Raw genomic sequence first — 17,964 nt, forward strand, 5'->3', positions numbered from 1 at the left:
TGTTAAATGAGGCCTCTCCTCCTGGTTACACTAGTGACCATATCCCTGCGCATCCCGCAAAGGCTTAGGTGTTGCTAACATTTACGATAGCAAATTTAAATTTTCAAAAAATGACTGCGTTTTCATATTTTGAGCTTCTTGTCATGAAATCTATACAGCCTACTCAATCACTTTTTAGAGCTACTGTTTACCCTAGATGAAGTCGCATCCCTAAAAACAAAAAACATTTGTCATAAGAAACTAGCTCCCTGATATACAGAAAATACCAGAGCCCTGAAGCAAGCTTCCAGAAAATTGGAACGGAAATGACGCTACACCAAACTGGAAGTCTTCCGACTAGCTAGACAGTACAGAAGAGCCCTCACTGCTGCTCGATCATCCTATTTTTCCAACTTAATTAAGGAGAATAAGAACAATCCAAAATGTATTTTTGATGCTGTCGCAAAGCTAACTAAAAAGCAGTATTCCCCAAGAGAGGATGCCTTTCACTTCAGCAGTGATAAATTCATAAACTTTGAGGAAAAGATCATGATCACTAGAAAGCAAATTACAGACTCCTCTTTAAATCTCAGTTGTCCTGAGTCTGCACAACACTGCCAGGACCTAGGATTAAGGGAGACATCCAAGTTTTTTAATACTATCTCTTTTGACACATTGATGAAAATTGTCTTGGCCTCTAAACCTTCAATCTGCATACTGGACCCTATTCCAACTAAACTACTGAAAGAGCTGCTTCCTGTGCTTGGCCCTCCTATGTTGAAAATAATAAACAGCTCCCTATCCACGGATGTGTACCAAACTCACTAAAAGTGGCAATAACAAAGCCTCTCTTGAAAAAGCCAAACCTTGACCCAGAAAATATAAAAAAACGAATCTGCCTCTATCGAATCTCCCATTCCTCTCAAAAATGTTAGAAAAGGCTATTGCGCAGCAACTCACTGCCTTCCTGAAGACAATCAATGTATACGAAACACTTCAGTCTGGTTTTTGATCAAAGCACTGAGACTGCACTCGTGAAGGTGGTAAATTACCTTTTAATGGCGTCAGACCAAGGCTCTGCATCTGTCCTCGTGCTCCGAGACCTTAGTGCTGCTTTTGATACCATCGATCAGCACATTCTTTTGGAGAGATCTGGCCTGGTTTAGATCTTATCTGTCAGAAAGATATCAGTTTGTCTCTGTGGATGGTTTGTCTTCTGACAAATCAACTGTACATTTCAGTGTTCCTCAAGGTTCCGTTTCAGGACCACTATTGTTTTCACTATACATTTTATCTCTTGGTGGGGTCATTCGGAAACCTAATGTTAACTTTCACTGCTATGTGGACGATACACAGCTTTACATTTCGATGAAACATGGTGAAGCCCCAAAATTTCCCTCCCTGGAAGCCTGTGTTTCAGACATGAGGAAGTGGATGGCGGCAATTTTTAAAACTTTTAAACTCAGACAAAAGACATATGCTGTCTGTTTCTAGGTCCCAAGAAACAGATCTTCTGTTGGATGTGACAATTCATCTTGATGGTTGTACAGTCATCTCAAATAAAACTGTGAAGGACCTCTGCGTTACTCTGGACCCTAATCTCTCTTTTGACGAACATATCAAGAATATTTCAAGGACAGCTTTTTTGCAACTTCGTAAAACATTTCAAAAATCTGAAACTTTCTGTCCAACAATTATGCCATTTTTTAAAATCCATGCTTTTGTCACTTCTAGATTAGACTATGGCAATGCCCTACTTTACGGCTACCCATAAAAAAGCACAAAATAAACTTCAGTTAGTGCTAAACACAGCTGCTAGAATCTTCACTAGAACCCCCAAAAATTTGATCATATAACTCCAGTGCTATCCTCTCTACACTGGATTCCTGTTAAGGCTCGGGCTGATTTCAAGGTTGTCCTGCTAACCTACAAAGCATTACATGGGCTTGCTCCTACCTATCTTTCCGATTTGGTGTTGTCGTACATACCTACACGTACGCTATGGTCACGAGACGCAGAACTCCTTAATGTCCCTAGAATTTCTAAGAAAACAGCTGGAGGCAGGGCTTTCTCCTACAGAGCTCAATTTTTATGGAATGGTCTGCCTAGCCATGTGAGACTTGCAGACTCGGTCTCGACCTTTAAGTCTTTATTGAAGACTCATCTCTTAAGTAGGTCCTATGATTGAGTGTAGTCTGGTCCAGGGGTGTGAAGGTGAACGGAAAGGCACTGGAGCAATGAACTTCCCTTGTTGTCTCTGCCTGGCCGGTCTGCCTGGCTGGTTCCCCTCTCTCCACTGGGATTCTCTGCCTCTAACCCTATTACAGGGGCTGAGTCACTGGCTTTCTGGTGCTCTTCCATGCTGTCCCTAGGAGGGGTGTGTCACTTGAGTGGGTTGAGTCACTGACGTGATCTTTCTGTCCGGGTTAGCGCCTACCTCGGTTTTGTGGTGGAGATCTTCGGGGGCTATACTTGGGCTTGTTTCAGGGTAGTAGGTTGGTGGTTGAAGATATCCCTCTAGTGGTGTGGGGGCTGTGCTTTGGCAAAGTGGGTGGGGTTATATCCTGCCTGTTTGGCCCTGTCCGGGGGTATCGTCATACAGGGTCACAGTGTCTCCCGATCCCTCCTGTCTCAGCCTCCAGTATTTATGTTGCAATAGTTTATGTGTTGGGGGCTAGGGTAAGTCTGTTATATCTGGAGTATTTATCCTGTCTTATCCTGTGTGCATTTAAGTATGCTCGCTCTAATTCTCTCTCTCTCTATCTCTATCTCTTCTCTTGGAGGGCCTGAGCCCTAGGACCATGCCTCAGGACTACCTGGCTTGATGACTCCTTGCTGTCCCCAGTCCACCTGGTCATGCTGCTGCTCCAGTTTCAAATGTTCTGCCTGCGGCTTTGGAACCCTTGCCTATCACTGGATGTGCTACCTTGTCCCAGACCTGCTGCTTTGAAATCTCTCTCTACCGCACCTGCTGTCTCCAACTCTGAATGATTGGCTATGAAAAGCCAACAGACATTTAGTCCTGAGGTGCTGACCTGTTGCACCCTCTACAACCACTGTTATTATTATTATTATTATTATCTGACCCTGCTGGTCATCTATGAACGTTTTAACATCTTGGCCATGTTCTGTTATAATCTCCACCCGGCACAACCTGAAGAGGACTGGCCACCCCTTAGAGCCTGGTTCCTCTCTAGGTTTCTTCCTAGGTTCCGGCCTTTCTAGGGAGTTTTTCCTAGCCACCGTGCTTCTACATCTGCATTGCTTGCTGTCTGGGGTTTTAGGCTGGGTTTCTGTACAGCACTTTGTGAAATCGGCTGATGTAAAAATGGCTTTATAAATACATTTGATTGATAATAGGGATCCATTATAAATACACATTTTATTTTTTTATTTAGCTAGGCAAATCAGTTAAGAACACATTCTTATTTTCAACTGTCGGTTAACTGCCTGTTCAGGGGCAGAACGACAGATTTGTACCTTGTCAGCTCGGTGGTTTGAACTTGCAACCTTCCGGTTACTAGTCCAACGCTCTAACCACTAGGCTACCCTGCCATCCTGTGTACTGTCATTGGGAGTAGGCTGGGTGATATACGTATACTATTTTAAGGTATACTGGAATGGATCCACATACCGGTATGGATTTTTATAATAGCGTTTATTACAATATATTTTGATACAGTGCTAAATAAATGAAACGTTCTACAAATTGGACTACTTAACTGTTAACTTTATCCTAGTTTGGTTGACTATAAAACAATCAATCAGAATGGAGAAATAATGAGTGAGTGTCAGGTCTTACCTCCAGGGGGTATTTGACCCCACTGAGACTGTGCTCGGAGCCCTCTGAGGAAGCCTTACAGAGGCCCCAGTGGAAGGTGATTCTCCCCACCTTAAACCTGCCCCTCAGCCCCCCTCCACTCACATAGAAGTCCCCCTCTGGGTTCACCGCCACTGGAGAGAACACACACAGAGCATTATTTGAACCCATTAACCAATATACACATACACCCACACATAGTATATTGATGCGGCCTGAAGCCTGCCAATGGAGAACACACGTGTACATGCACCTACGCGCACATTCACACACATATTTACATTCACAGCATGAGGGTATTATATTTCATGCCAATGTCATACCAAGAAAGGGAAAAACACCTTCAATCATCTCCACACCAGAACCAAGTAATTGCACCATCAGTTTAAAAAGTGCCATAAGTATACACTATAACAACAGTGCTCAATATTTGTATGTATTATAATTAGACTGTAATTAAGACCCAGACCACCAGGGTCAGAGACAGGCAGTGTGGCTACTGAATAGCTAGCTGACTTAATGGCTGATTATTTTATTGTATTACTTCAGCTTTTCAGTTTCATTACTGGCTGGTTTTATGATGAGACTTCTGGTGACCTGAGAGCTCATACCGGTCTTGCCGTCATTCTTGATGGTGGTCCTATCAGACATCGCCTCCTCCCAGCCCTCAAACTCCAGCTTTTGGAACTGAACTTTGACCTGTGTCAGCTCCTCCTCGATGTTGATGGGCGACTGTCTAGCATTGCTGCATGATGGGTACTTGTTGGCCCAGTTGTTTTGGTTTAGAGTCCCTGCCGGGAGAGAGTTGAAATGTGTTTAATGCATAGTAGAAACATATTTGGTGGTGCCTCAGCTATATGAACTTGCCCAAAACAAGTACATATGCAGTTATCCATTACAAAACACAACCGATTTGTTTTCCCTTTTTCGGTAGTTTACTCGGGTTTCTTCCTCTCTAATCACGCACTAACTGGTTGCAGGTGTGCTCCTGTGGGGGAGCTAATGAGCTAATCACCTTCAGGTGTGTCTGCTTTGATGGGATTTCACTGGGGTGATAGAGGGTAGTGCCCACTGCCCATAGACTGTTCACTCTGCTGTTGCAGTCTGGACCCAACAGTACCCTGAACAGCTTCTGCAAGCAATAAGAATGCTAAATAGTTAGTTAAATAGTTACCCGGACTATCTGCATTTACCCTTTGTGCACAAACTTTTTTGACTAATCACATATACCTGGTCACTTTATTCCTTGTTATATGTACATATCTACCTCAATTAACTCGTACCACTGCACATGGACTCAGTACTGGTGCCCCTTGCATATAGCCAAGTTATCGTTGCTTTTATTATTATGTTTCTATTATTTCTCTATTTTCTTGTATCTCTGCGTTGATGGGAAGGGCCCATAAGTAAGAATTTCACTGTTAGTCTACACCTGTTGTTTACAAAACAAGTGACAAATAAAATTTGATTTGAAACTTGATTTAGAACTGTGGAGTTTCTCAAGCCATTCCTGGGGGACCCACAGGGTGTGCAGATGTTGTTTTTATCCCAGCACCGATACCTGATTCAAGTTATCGTGGATTGGATGATTTGTTGTGCAGTTGAATCGAGTCCAATCCAATTATTTCAGATCAACATGAAAAGCTTAGGGGAAAGGGCTAGCGTTGATCTGGGGTTGTGCATAGCACTGATGTGCCTATTCCACATGAGAGAACAACTTCATGCAATGCCAATGTTTCATGTTAGGACTAATATGTTGGTAAATACTTAAATTAACTTTCATTCAACGTCTGCTCTTGGTTATTCTTTGCTTTGAATGTTCCAACTGGAATCAACTAAGGGGCTAGCAATATCGTCTTGAGTGTAAATCAAATTTTATTTGTCACACGTGCCGAATACAACAAGTGTAGACCTTCCCATGAAATACTTACAAGCCCTTCACCAACAGTGCAGTTCAAGAAGATTTAAGAAAATATTTGCCAAATAAACTAAAATAATAAAATAAAATAAAGTCAAATATAATAAAAAGTAACAATAATAACAAGGCTGGCCTCCCGGGTGGCGCAGTGGTTAAGGGTGCTGTACTGCAGCGCCAGCTGTGCCATCAGAGTCCCTGAGTTCACGCCCAGGCTCTGTCGTAACCGGCTGCGAAATAACGAGGCTAAGCCTCGTACACAGGGGGTACCTGTACCAAGTCATTGTGCAGGGGTACAGGTTAGCAGAGAAAACAGTCTGACTTGGGCGACTGGAGTCTTTGACAATTTTATGGGCTTTCCTCTGACCACGCCTATTATATAGTTCCTGGATGGCAGGAAGCTTAGCCCCAGTGATGTACTAGGCCGTACGCACTACCCTCTGTAGCGCCTTACGGTCAGATGCCGAGCAGTTGCCATACCAGGCGGTGATGCAACCTGTCGGGATGCTCTCGATGGAGTATGTAAACATACTTACTGCACACACACCTTCTGAAGGGATCAGACACACACGCACACTTCATTTCTTCTACATTTTTGTCTCAGCATTGTTGGGAAGGGTCCGTAAATAAGCATTTCACTGTTAGTCTACACGTGTTAACAAAGCACATTAACAAAGCAATTTGATTTGATTTACTAGCAGCATTTTATTTCCTTTTCTAACTGAATGTACTGTAAGTCCTGGGGTCCACATACTGCAGACAACCGCCAGAGGACAATGTGGCTGAATGAGGTCATACTGGGTTCTGGGTCAGACCATTAGCATGTCAATGGCTACACACACAGCAGCAGCAGAGGGGACAGGATGCAACAGTCTATTCTTCATCATCTTTCTGTTGTGGGCAATTTAAGTTGCTGCTGGTGTGTGTGTGTGTGTGTGTGCGTGTGTGAGGGAGAGACCCTTTTCGACAAAGTATCAAATGAGGCCACACCAATACAAGTAGCGATTGCACAGTTTAAAAGCTTGTGTCACAATATTGTAGATATTTGGATGTTGGAAAAAAAATGTTATTGAACATCACATAAAAGTTTTATAGAATGCTATGTGAAAAACAAATAAATTCAAGTTATGAGAGGGAGGCTTCACACCACTCTCTCAGTTTAGTATCTTAGTTATTTTCAGATGATCTCATTGTACTCTTTTGTAGATGTCAACTACGTGTGTGTGTTTTCTATCCCTGTTGGCTCCTCTCCCTGTAGGTTTTACAGATGCTCCCAACCCCGTAGCTGCAACCCTTCTAATTTAGTGTACCATGGGCGCACAACCCATGTGGAATTCCTGGGGTCCGGCAACATTTGGAACTGCCAATATGCGGCCAACAAGGCTAATGCTAGTTAACAACCTTCAAACTTCTAGCAGAGACATAAAATGGTATTCACGAGTCCTTCAGACTAAGGGGAATGGCTCACCACTCATCATACTAGGCAACTTCAACCTCCCGATGTCTGCCTTTGATTAATTTCGTTCCACCTCTTTCTTTCCATTCCTTTTCTATTTTGACCTCACTCTTTCCCAGTCCCCTCCCACTCACAATGCAGGCAAAGCACTTGACCTCATCTTTAATAGAGGCTGTTCACCTACTAATCTCACTGCAACCACCACCCCCCAGGTCTCTAATCACTACTTTGTTTATTTTTCTCTCTGTCTCTCCTCCAAGCCTACCCACTCAGCCCCTACCCAGCTGCCTCTTCGACCCTCCTCTCCTCCCTTTCCACATCCCTTGACTCTCACTGTCCCCTTTCCTCATGGAAGGCTCAACTCTCCCCTCGCTCCGTGACTCTCACTGTCCCCTTTCCTCATAGCAGGCTCAACCCTCCCCTCGCTCCGTGACTCTCACTGTCCCCTTTCCTCATAGCAGGCTCAACCCTCCTCTCGCTCCGTGACTCTCACTGTCCCCTTTCTTCATAGCAGGCTCAACCCTCCCCTCGCTCCGTGGCTGAGTTACTCACTATCTGCTCACAGAGCAGGGCTGCGGGCAGCTGAGCGGCAATGGAGCAAAATTTAATTTCCAGAGGGCCTATTTAGTAATTTAGTATTTATTAGGATCCCCAATTAGATTACTCTTCCTGGGGTCCAAACAGGAAACAACACAACCAATAAAATACATAAATAGCACCACATTTACATTAGAATTGAGCCATTCAGCAGACAACAGCCAGTGCATTCATCTTAAGATAGCCAGGCGAGACAACCACATATCACAATCGTATCCTAACCAAACATCACATACATAACAGTACATAATACAATCCAAAATGCATAAAAATGTCTGTGTGTCTCCACAGTCACTGTCGTGCCGTAAGACATTCTTTAATCAGTTTTTTAATTGAGTTACTTGGGGTGGCAGAGTGTCCTATTTAGTCATGGCTTTATTTAATACTGTGTTTCCCTGCCTCTGTTCTGGACAAGGGGACTGTGAAGAGACCTCTTGTTGCATGTCTTGTGTGATAATGACGCATGTCCAAACTGTGTGCCAACTACTTGAACAGACAGTTCGGTACCTTCAACACAAACACCTCACACAAAGACCAATAGTGATGCAGTCAATCTCTTCTCAAATTTGAGCCAGGAGAGACTGACATGCAAGTCATTAACACTCACCCTCCGTGTACTGTACATCTAAGTGCAACGTGTGTTGCTCTATTTTGGATCAACTGCAATTTTCCTACGTCCTTTGTCACACATGACCACACACCTGGACAGTAGTTCAGGTGCGACAAAACTAGGGCTTGTAGGACCTGTCTGGTTGACTGAGATATCACAAAAGCAGAGCAACGCTTTATCATGGGCAGACCTCTTACCATTTTAGTAGCCAATGAGTTTATATGTGTTGACCATGATAGTTTGCTATCTAGGGTGACACCCAGCGGTTTAGTCTCTTCAACATGTTCAATAGATAGATTGTAGATTGCTAGAGTATGGAGACGTAATTTATAGATCGGCAGGTAAGGGTGCTCTCGAGCGGCTAGATGTTCTTCACCATTTGGCCATCAGCTTTGCCACCAATGCTCCTTATAGGACACGTCACTGGACTCTATACTCTTCGGTAAACTGGTGATCTCTGTATACCCTCTGTATACCTGCTTATTTATAAAACCATCTTAGGCTTCACTCCCCCGTATCTGAGATATCTACTGCAGCTCTCATCCTCCACATACAACACCCGTTCTGCCAGTCACATTCTGTTAAAGGTCCCCAAAGTGCGCACATCCCTGGGTTGCTCCTCTTTCCAGTTTCCTGTGGAACGAGCTGCAACAAACACTCAAACTCGACAGTTTATCTCAATCTCTTCATTCAAAGACTCAATCATGGACACTCTTACTGACAGTTGTGGCTGCTTTACGTGATATATGGTTGTATCTACCTTCTTACCCTTTGTGCTGTTGTCTGTGCCCAATAATATTTGTACCCTGTTTTGTGCTGCTACCATGTTGTGTTGCCACCATGTTGTTGTCATGTTGTGTTGCCATGTGTTGCTGCCATGCTATGTTGTCGTCTTAGGTCTCTCTTTTTTTATTTTTTTATTACAAAAAAGACAAGGAATGTGTAACATTAAAGTATTAGAACATGAAGGACAAACAATACAGCATCAAGACACTATCAAACATGTATCAGTCTTTCCGCAACAGAGCCATCCTTGTGTGAGGGTGCGTGTGCATGATAGTGATATAAAATACATGTCATAGTTTCCTTTTTCATGACCACAATCTTGTGAAACCTGAACCCTCCAAGATCCCCCCCCACAGTTCCCCAATAGCTGTCCCTCAACCATTCAAGACCCCTCCCACAGTCCCCCCCCCCACCCCCAAGAACCCCCCAATGCACCAACAACCAAGAGAATGAACTAAAGAGAAAAAAGGAAAAGACAGAAGAAAACAGCAAACAACAATGCAATTTTTAAAAAGTTTTATAATACATTTAAAACAAAGGACATCAAGGACAACTGAAATCATAACAGCAATGCCAACTGTATATGTTTGTGTGCATGTCTGGCACTATTACATGTATGTGTGTGTTCTTGGGTCTCTCTTTATGTAGTGCTGTGTTGTCTCTGTTGTGGTGATGTGTGTTTTGTCCTATATTTTTATTTGATTTATTTTTAATCCCAGCCCCTGTCCCCACAGGAGGCCTTTTGGTAGGCCGTCATTGTAAATAAGAATGTGTTCTTAACTGACTTGCCTAGTTAAATAAAGGTTAAATAAACATTTTAAATACATAAAAAGACACGTTATTCAATAATAGATCCAGATAAGGTGTAGGGTTGAGTGAGGGACCCAAAAATGATGCTATTAGTTTGAGATATTTAGCACCAGACTATTGCTAGTTACCCATTCTAAAACTGACTGCAGCCGACGTGTAAACTGTTGAGTCGTCAGTGTGTATGGATACACAGTCTTTATTAAAGGTCAGTCAAAGGTCATTAGTAAAACACAGAAAACAATAATGGTCCAAGCTGGCTACCCTCTGGTGCATCACACCGAATTTGTATAAGTGAGGCTTCCATTAAAGAAAACCCTTTGTGTTCTATTGGTAAGGTAACTGTCCATGATATCGCAGAGGATGTTAATCCATAACATCAAAGTTTTTCACACAAAGTTTTTCACTTAATATGTTATGATCAATGACATTAAAAGCTGCACTCATGTCTAACAAAACAGCTCCCACAATCTTCTTATCAATTTCTTTCAGCCAATCATTAGTAATTTGTGTCAGTCCCAAGCATGTTGAGAGTCTGAACGTCTGTTAATTTGTTCTGCAATTTCATTACGCTTTTTTGCAGATGTTTACTGACACAGGCCATATTCAACCGGTGTTGTACACATTTGCTTAAGACATGTAGCTAGCTAGCTAGGTAAACAATGTGTAAGATCACACACGTCATGTAACGTTAGCTACCGAGCCAGCCAGCTAACATTAGCTAGTTAAACAATAATGAACAGTGCCAAATCACGCCGTTACTACCCTGCATGATGATGCTGGAAGCTAACCAACCAGGTTCAATGTTAGCTAGCTAACATTAGGCTCTAACTAGCAAAGCAAACAGCTCTGGGATACAACTAATAATGTCAGCTAGGGAGCCAGTCAGCTAACGTTAGCTAGCTAGCAGTACACTTTAGCTTGAAATGAAACCACATTGTCAAAATCAGAAATATGTTTATATCTGAAAATGTAGCTAGCTAATGCTACCTGCTAGCTAATGCTATCTTACCTGTATACATAATCATGCATGTCTCCCTGTCACGGATGCCATGCCACGGTTTCCCTTAGTTTGAAGATATAATCCGGAGACAGGTGTTTTCGCCATCATACTCTAATTCCATTGATTTAAAAAATAACTACAAAAAAAATTAAAAATTCAAATGGCTCTCTCTTGTGACTTAAAAAAAAAAACTGGTCACAAATAAGTAAATGATATCAATGAGAGAATTGTCAGATTAAATCTAAATTAGCAGTACAGAAGGCACTCTTTTGCTAAGTGCTCAAGGAAGTCTCAAGGTTTTGCTCGCCTGAGGTAGAGTACCTCATGATAAGCTGTAGACAACACTATTTACCAAGATAGTTTATCTATATTTTTCGTAGCTGTCTATTTACAACCACAAACCGATGCTGGCACTAAGATTGCACTCAACGAGCTGTATAAGACCAACAACAAAAAAACAAGAGAATGCTCACCCAGAAGCAGCACTCCTAGTGGCCAGGGACTTTAATGCAGAATAACTTAAATCCATTTTACCTAATTTCTACCAGCATGTTACATGTGCAACCAGTGGAAAAAAAACTGAAGACCACCTTTACTCCACACACAGAAATGCGTACAAAGCTCTCCCTTGCCCTCCATTTGGCACATCAGACCACAATTCTATCCACCTGATTACAAACAAAAACTAAAGCAGAAAGTACCACTCAATATGGAACTGGTCAGATGAGGTGGGTGCTAAGATACAGGACTGTTTTGCTAGCACAGACTGGAATATGTTCCGAGATTCATCAGCTGCCATTGAGGAATATACCACATCACTCAACGGCTTCATCAATAGGTGCATTGATGACATCGTCCCCACAGTGACTGTACGTACATATCCCAACCAGAAGCCATGGATTACAGGCAACATCCGCGCTGAGCTAAAGACTAGAGCTGCAGCTTTCAAGGAGCGAGACACTCATAAGGATGCTTACAAGAAATCCCGCTACGACCTCCGACGAGCCATCAAACAGACAAACCGTCAATACAGGATTAAGATCGAATCCTACTACCCCGGCTCTGACGCAAACGATCATGGATTACAAAGGGAAACCCAGCCGCGAGCTGCCCAGTGATGCAAACCTACCAGACACGCTAAATGCCTTCTGTGATCGCTTCAAGGCAAGTAAAGCTGAGCCATGCATGAGAGGACTAGCTTTTCCAGATGACTATGTGATCACGCTCCCCTTAGCCGATGTAAGACCTTTAAACAGGTTAACATTCAGGCGGATTACCAGGACGCGTACTCAGAGCATGCGCTGACCAGCTGGCAAGTGTCTTCACTGACATTTTCAACCTCTCCCTGATCCAGTCTGTAAAACCTACATGTTTCAAGTAGACCACCATAGTCCCTGTACCCAAGAACGCAAAGTTCACCTGCCTAAATGACTATCGCCGCATAGCACTCACATCTGTAGGCATGAAATGTATTGAAAGGCTGGTCATGGCTCACAACACCATCATCCCATACCCACTTCAATTTGCATACCGCCCCAACAGATCCACAGATGACGCCATCTCTATTCCACTCCTCACTTGCCTCTCCCATCTGGACAAGAGGAACGCCTATGTGAGAATGTTGTTCATTATCTACAGCTCAGCATTCAACACCATAGTGCTGAACGCTACAAATATTAAATAGTAAAGCTTTAAACCTTTCACTCATACATAAATTATACTTAAACCCAAAATGGTTCTCCAGTAGATTAAGAAATGGCCTTTTTGCCTTTACAACTTCTCATTTCCGACTCATTTAAAATAAAATGTTGTTTAAAGTATCACCCTTTCTTAAACAAGCCATACAAAGCTGGTTACAATTTCAGTTTTATCCTCCAGAAAAGATAGAACAAATATTACAACAAATGTTATGGTTGAACTCAAATATACTGAATAATAATTTAAAAAAACATTCTTTAAGGACAAAATGTTTAAAAATAATTATATGTTAATTATATTATGAATAGAAACGGAGGAGTTATGTCACATATGCAGTTATCGAAACTATATGGGAATATCTGCTCAATCCAAATTTACAACCAACTGATTGCAGCACTATCCCAAACATGGAGGAGGCAATTGGAGAAGGGAGAAGGTAGGGAACTTGTTTGCCTGCCATATATTAAAGATACAAATTGGCTCATTTGAGGACAAAAATGTTGACAGCTGCGCCATACATGTTATAAAATAAATGGGAAGAGATTTTCGATGTACCAATTCCATGGCATATGGTACAAAAAACTACACTTTATTCAACACTTAGTTTTTCAATTTAAATTATTAGATAAACTTCTTGCCACCAACAGAATGTTATACAGTATGTATGGGGCATACAACAATCTCAGCTCTGTAGATTTTGCTGCGAAGAGACAGAATCAATAGATAATTTATTATTGTATTGCCCCTAATGTAGCTCGTTTCTGGTCACAGGTTCAGGAATGGTTAAAGAAATCACAACATGCACTTAACATTAACGTTACAAATAGCAGCGTTGGGCGATTTGGAAAGCCATAGCCAGTCAATAAATAATAATACTCGTAGGAAAGGTTTTCATCTTTAGCTCACAATCTGTGGACACTATGCGATTAGAAAATGTTAAAAAATGATGTAAAACACAAAAAAATACATGGAAACCAAACGAGGGTGGTCTATGGTGATAGTAGGTGGGATGGGCTGAGAGTGGCTGAGGGGTGGGATTAAAGAGCTGAGGTCTATGGTGATAGTAGGTGGGATGGGCTGAGAGTGGCTGAGGGGTGGGATTAAAGAGCTGAGGTCTATGGTGATAGGTGGGATGGGCTGAGAGTGGCTGAGGGGTGGGATTAAAGAGCTGAGGTCTATGGTGATAGGTGGGATGGGCTGAGAGTGGCTGAGGGGTTGAATTAAAGAGCTGAGGTCTATGGTGATAAGTGGGATGGGCTGAGAGTGGCTGAGGGGTGGGATTAAAGAGCTGAGGTCTATGGTGATAGGTGGGATGGGCTGAGAGTGGCTGAGGGGTGGGATTAAAGAGCTGAGGTCTATGGTGATAGGTGGGATGGGCTGAGAGTGGCTGAGGGGTGGGATTAAAGAGCTGAGGTCTATGGTGATAGGTGGGATGGGCTGAGAGTGGCTGAGGGGTGGGATTAAAGAGCTGAGGTCTATGGTGATAGGTGGGATGGGCTGAGAGTGGCTGAGGGGTGGGATTAAATAGTTTATGTTTGGTAATGTATTATTGTTATGTGACTGATTTATATAAAAGTACCATGTATGCAAAATGTGCATGTAAAATGTGTATGTAAAATGTGTATGTAAAAGTTATGTATATGTAGCAAAAAAGCCATCAGACTGCCATCAGATTGTTAAAAGGCCATCACTAACATTTAGTGGCATCTGCCAACATAGACTCAATCTCTAGCAACTTTTATAATTAACATTTGGATGTAATAAATGTATGTTAATATATAATGTTTACATACTCTACATTACTAATTTCATATGAATATACTGTACTCTATACCATCTACTGCATCTTGCCTATGCCACGTGGCCATCGCTCATCCATATATTTATATGTACATATTCTCATTCATTCCTTTACACTTGTGTGTATAAGGTAGTTGTTGTGAAATTGTTAGATTACTTGTTAGATATTACTGCATGGTTGGAACTAGAAGCACAAGCATTTCACTACACTCGCATTAACATCTGCTAACCATCTGTATGTGACCAATAAAATTTGATTTGAAGATGTAAAAAAAACAAATATATATTTGTCCTCCGAAGAGGGGGGGTGGTGGAGGGGTTAATAGTATATATATAAAACAAAAACACCAGTGCCCTCCAAGCTCATCACTAAGCTAAGGACCCTGGGACGAAACACCTCCCTATGCAACTGGATCCTGGACTTACTTATGGGCTGCCCCCAGGCAACAACACATCCACCATGCTGACCCTCAACGTGGGGGCCCTGCAGGGGTGCGTGCTTAGTCTCGTCCTGTACTCCCTGTTCACCCACAACTGTGTGGCTACACATGACTCCAACACCCTCAACTTTGCTGACGACATGACGGTGGTAGGCCTGATCACCAACAACACCTATAGGGAGGAGGTCAGAGACCTGGCAGCGGTGCCAGGACAACATCTCCCTCAATGCCAGCAAGACAAAGGAACTGATCATGGACTACAGAAAACAGAGGGCCGAGAACGCCCCCATCACATTGACTGGGTTGTAGTGGAGTGGTTCGAGAGCTTTACGTTCCTCTGTGTCCACATCGCTAAGAATCTATCATGGTCCACACACACCAACACAGTTGTGAAGAGGGAACAACAATGCTTCTTCCCCCTCAAGAGGCTACAGCTGCACCATGTTGAGCATCTGGTTGCATCACCGCCTGGTATTCAGCCAGTATGCAGCCTTTCAAATTCGAGGAATAAAACTCATATATTGATTGCACCCTACTCAGCTGTCTCTCGTTGCCTCTTTGGTCGTTGCCTCCCTGACATATGGTGGCAGCAGTGGGATGATCAGCAGAGTAGCGGTTGCTTAGCTTAGGTTAATTTGTTTTATCTTTTTGTTTTTAAAAACAAGAGGACCAAACATTGGACCAATGCGGTACAAAGAAAAACCAGGACAGGGCTGAAGGAAGAGGGCCCATACCAGACGATCCAGGGGTGACCTCATTGGAGGAGATGGCCCTACTGTTCAGGAGCAGCCTTATGTCTTGCAGCAGGCGTAAGACATCAGGCTGGAGTGGGAGGCTGAACAACAGGAGCGACAGTGGAAGGCGATGCAACACCTTTTCAGGGTTCTGCAGCACGAGATCAAAACTATTCGACCCCTGTCCCTGACCACTCCCTATGTGGCTCTTCCAACACCAATGGCATGGACATTGGCCTAGAGGCTGCAGGCTCCCTCCACGGCTAGGCTCTGGGCCCCAATGACCTTGACCCTCATCAAAATAACCCTTACCATTCCCCATATGGCCCCAATCCAGATCCAGGTCCACGTATAGGTCCGTATCGGGTCCAAGAGCCAAGGTTAGAGCAGTTAAATGACAATGGCAACATTGAACATTATCTGGGATCTCTTTTAATGTTAGTTATTCAAGGGTCAGTGTAGCGTTCATAGGGCCATTGGACCAGCACTGTCAATGTTATTTATGCAATAGGCCTATAGATCAAAGTTTATCAAGGACAGTCGGGCAGGGGCGTGGGGGAGGGGCAGGGGCATCTTTAAGCTGGCATTGACAGTCGGGATGTGGGGTGTCCCCATCTGCTTGCCCCCCTGGCCCCATAATGCCCCCATTGTTGTGCCAGTCTCGTGTGTCAAGCAGATTCAGTTTGTTGTGACACTGAGCGAGACGAGAGGGGAGGTATGGGAGAGCTGTGTGGTAAAGAGAGCAAAAGGGAAGCAGGAGAGAGAGAGGGTTGGGAGAGGGTTAGGGGGAAGTCTAGACAGCGACAGAGAGAGCGAGAGAGGGGAGAACAGAGTGATAGAGAGGGGGAAGAAAGGATAGTTTTCCTTGTCATATCTAGTGAAAGACCGCGAGATAGATGGGGAAGAAAGATAGATGATTGTGTGCCACTGTCTGAGGGGCATAGTAAATATTCATAGTAAATTCCCATGCAAAATTATACATCGCTTTTGTAGAATATGCTTTATTACTCACTCTTTGGCAACTCTGCATATAATATTATCATGTCAATATTATAAACTGTATCTACTGTAATTGAAGAGAAATACACATATTTTTACTACACATCATACAGTCTATGCTGTAATGGCTACTCGTAACCCATGTCATGTCTCATCCAAAACAGATCAGACAAGCACCGCTAGGCTCCCAACCAGGAGCTCAATGTGCCCTACTTTCCGAATATGGGTCCCAGAGACTAGCACAGGGAATTCTCCATGGCTGAAAAAAACTAAAGCAGAGTCCCTCGAGAAGAAAGTCCCAAGTGTCCCGGGGGTTGTGTGTGTCAGTAGAGGCTGCTGAGAGGAGGACAGAATAATGGCTGGAATGGAGTCAATAGAATGGTATCAACCACATCAAACACAAGGTTTCCATGTGGTTGACACCATTCCACCAAATCCATTCCAGTCATTATTAAAAGCTGTCCTCTCCTCAGCAGCCTCCACTGGTGTGTGTGTGTGTGTATGTGTGTGTGTGTGTGTATGTGTGTGTGTGTGTGTGTGTGTTTTAAACTGTGTAAGAGATAGCATATTGGTGTGGTCGTAATACACTATCTCTTACACAGTTTAACAGTTTGTGTCACAGTATTGTGCATATTTTTTAGATGCTGTCAAAATTAGTTGAAAAGAAATTGAGGGCCATATTCTGACCTGAACTTTAGTGTCACCTCCCCATCTGATAGGCCAATATGCCTACTTCTTCATTTAAAGCATTTCAGTTTAAACTTGTCCAGTCTTCTCACCTACCAGTGGTCATGTAGAAAAGGAGAGAGAGGCCATGCCATTTCCTATTGGAACGAGGCCCTAAATGGCCCCCAATGATAACCAATACATTTCCTGGTTTCTTTCTCCACACACAATACCAAACCACTCTGTCAAACATCTTAGGATTCATGAAGATCAAATTAATTAAACATACTCAAATGCAAATCCCCAAATGAGACCGAGGACACTGGAATGGGTTCAGAAGATTTTCAAATAGGACATTAATTCCCAGGTACATTCAGCGTCCCTGTTTAAAAATCTATTTATGAAACCAAACTAGTCACTATGTCACACCCTGACCTTAGAGATTATTTTTATTCTCTATTTTGGTTAGGTCAGGGTGTGACTAGGGTGGGTAGTCTAGTTTTTTCATTTCTTGGTTGGCCTGGTATGGTTCCCAATCAGAGTCAGCTGTCTATCGTTGTCTCTGATTGGGGATCATATTTAGGCAGCCTTTTCCCACTGCCTGTGAGCACTCCATTACTTCACGTTTCGTTTGTTTCTGTATTGTTTCGGTGA

At 43.0% G+C, this 17,964-nt stretch overlaps 1 protein-coding gene across 10 annotated transcripts in view; it reads right to left on the reverse strand.

Annotated features, from left to right (window-relative positions):
• LOC110521343 (receptor-type tyrosine-protein phosphatase zeta) overlaps nucleotides 1-17,964 on the reverse strand; it is a 99,903-nt gene that overhangs the window by 37,795 nt on the left and 44,144 nt on the right. For all 10 annotated transcript variants that reach the window (XM_090231212.1, XM_090231211.1, XM_090231208.1 and 7 more), the window contains exons 3-4: nucleotides 4,411-4,590; nucleotides 3,782-3,933 (exon numbers count right to left, since the gene is read on the reverse strand). In XM_090231212.1, coding sequence (XP_090087338.1) covers nucleotides 3,782-3,933; nucleotides 4,411-4,590 — 332 coding nt within the window. The remainder of the gene's footprint in view (nucleotides 1-3,781; nucleotides 3,934-4,410; nucleotides 4,591-17,964) is intronic.

The sequence above is a fragment of the Oncorhynchus mykiss genome, chromosome 4 (genome assembly GCF_057628025.1).
Source record: "Oncorhynchus mykiss isolate SJ-2025 chromosome 4, ASM5762802v1, whole genome shotgun sequence".
NCBI classification, from domain to species: Eukaryota; Metazoa; Chordata; class Actinopteri; order Salmoniformes; family Salmonidae; genus Oncorhynchus; species Oncorhynchus mykiss.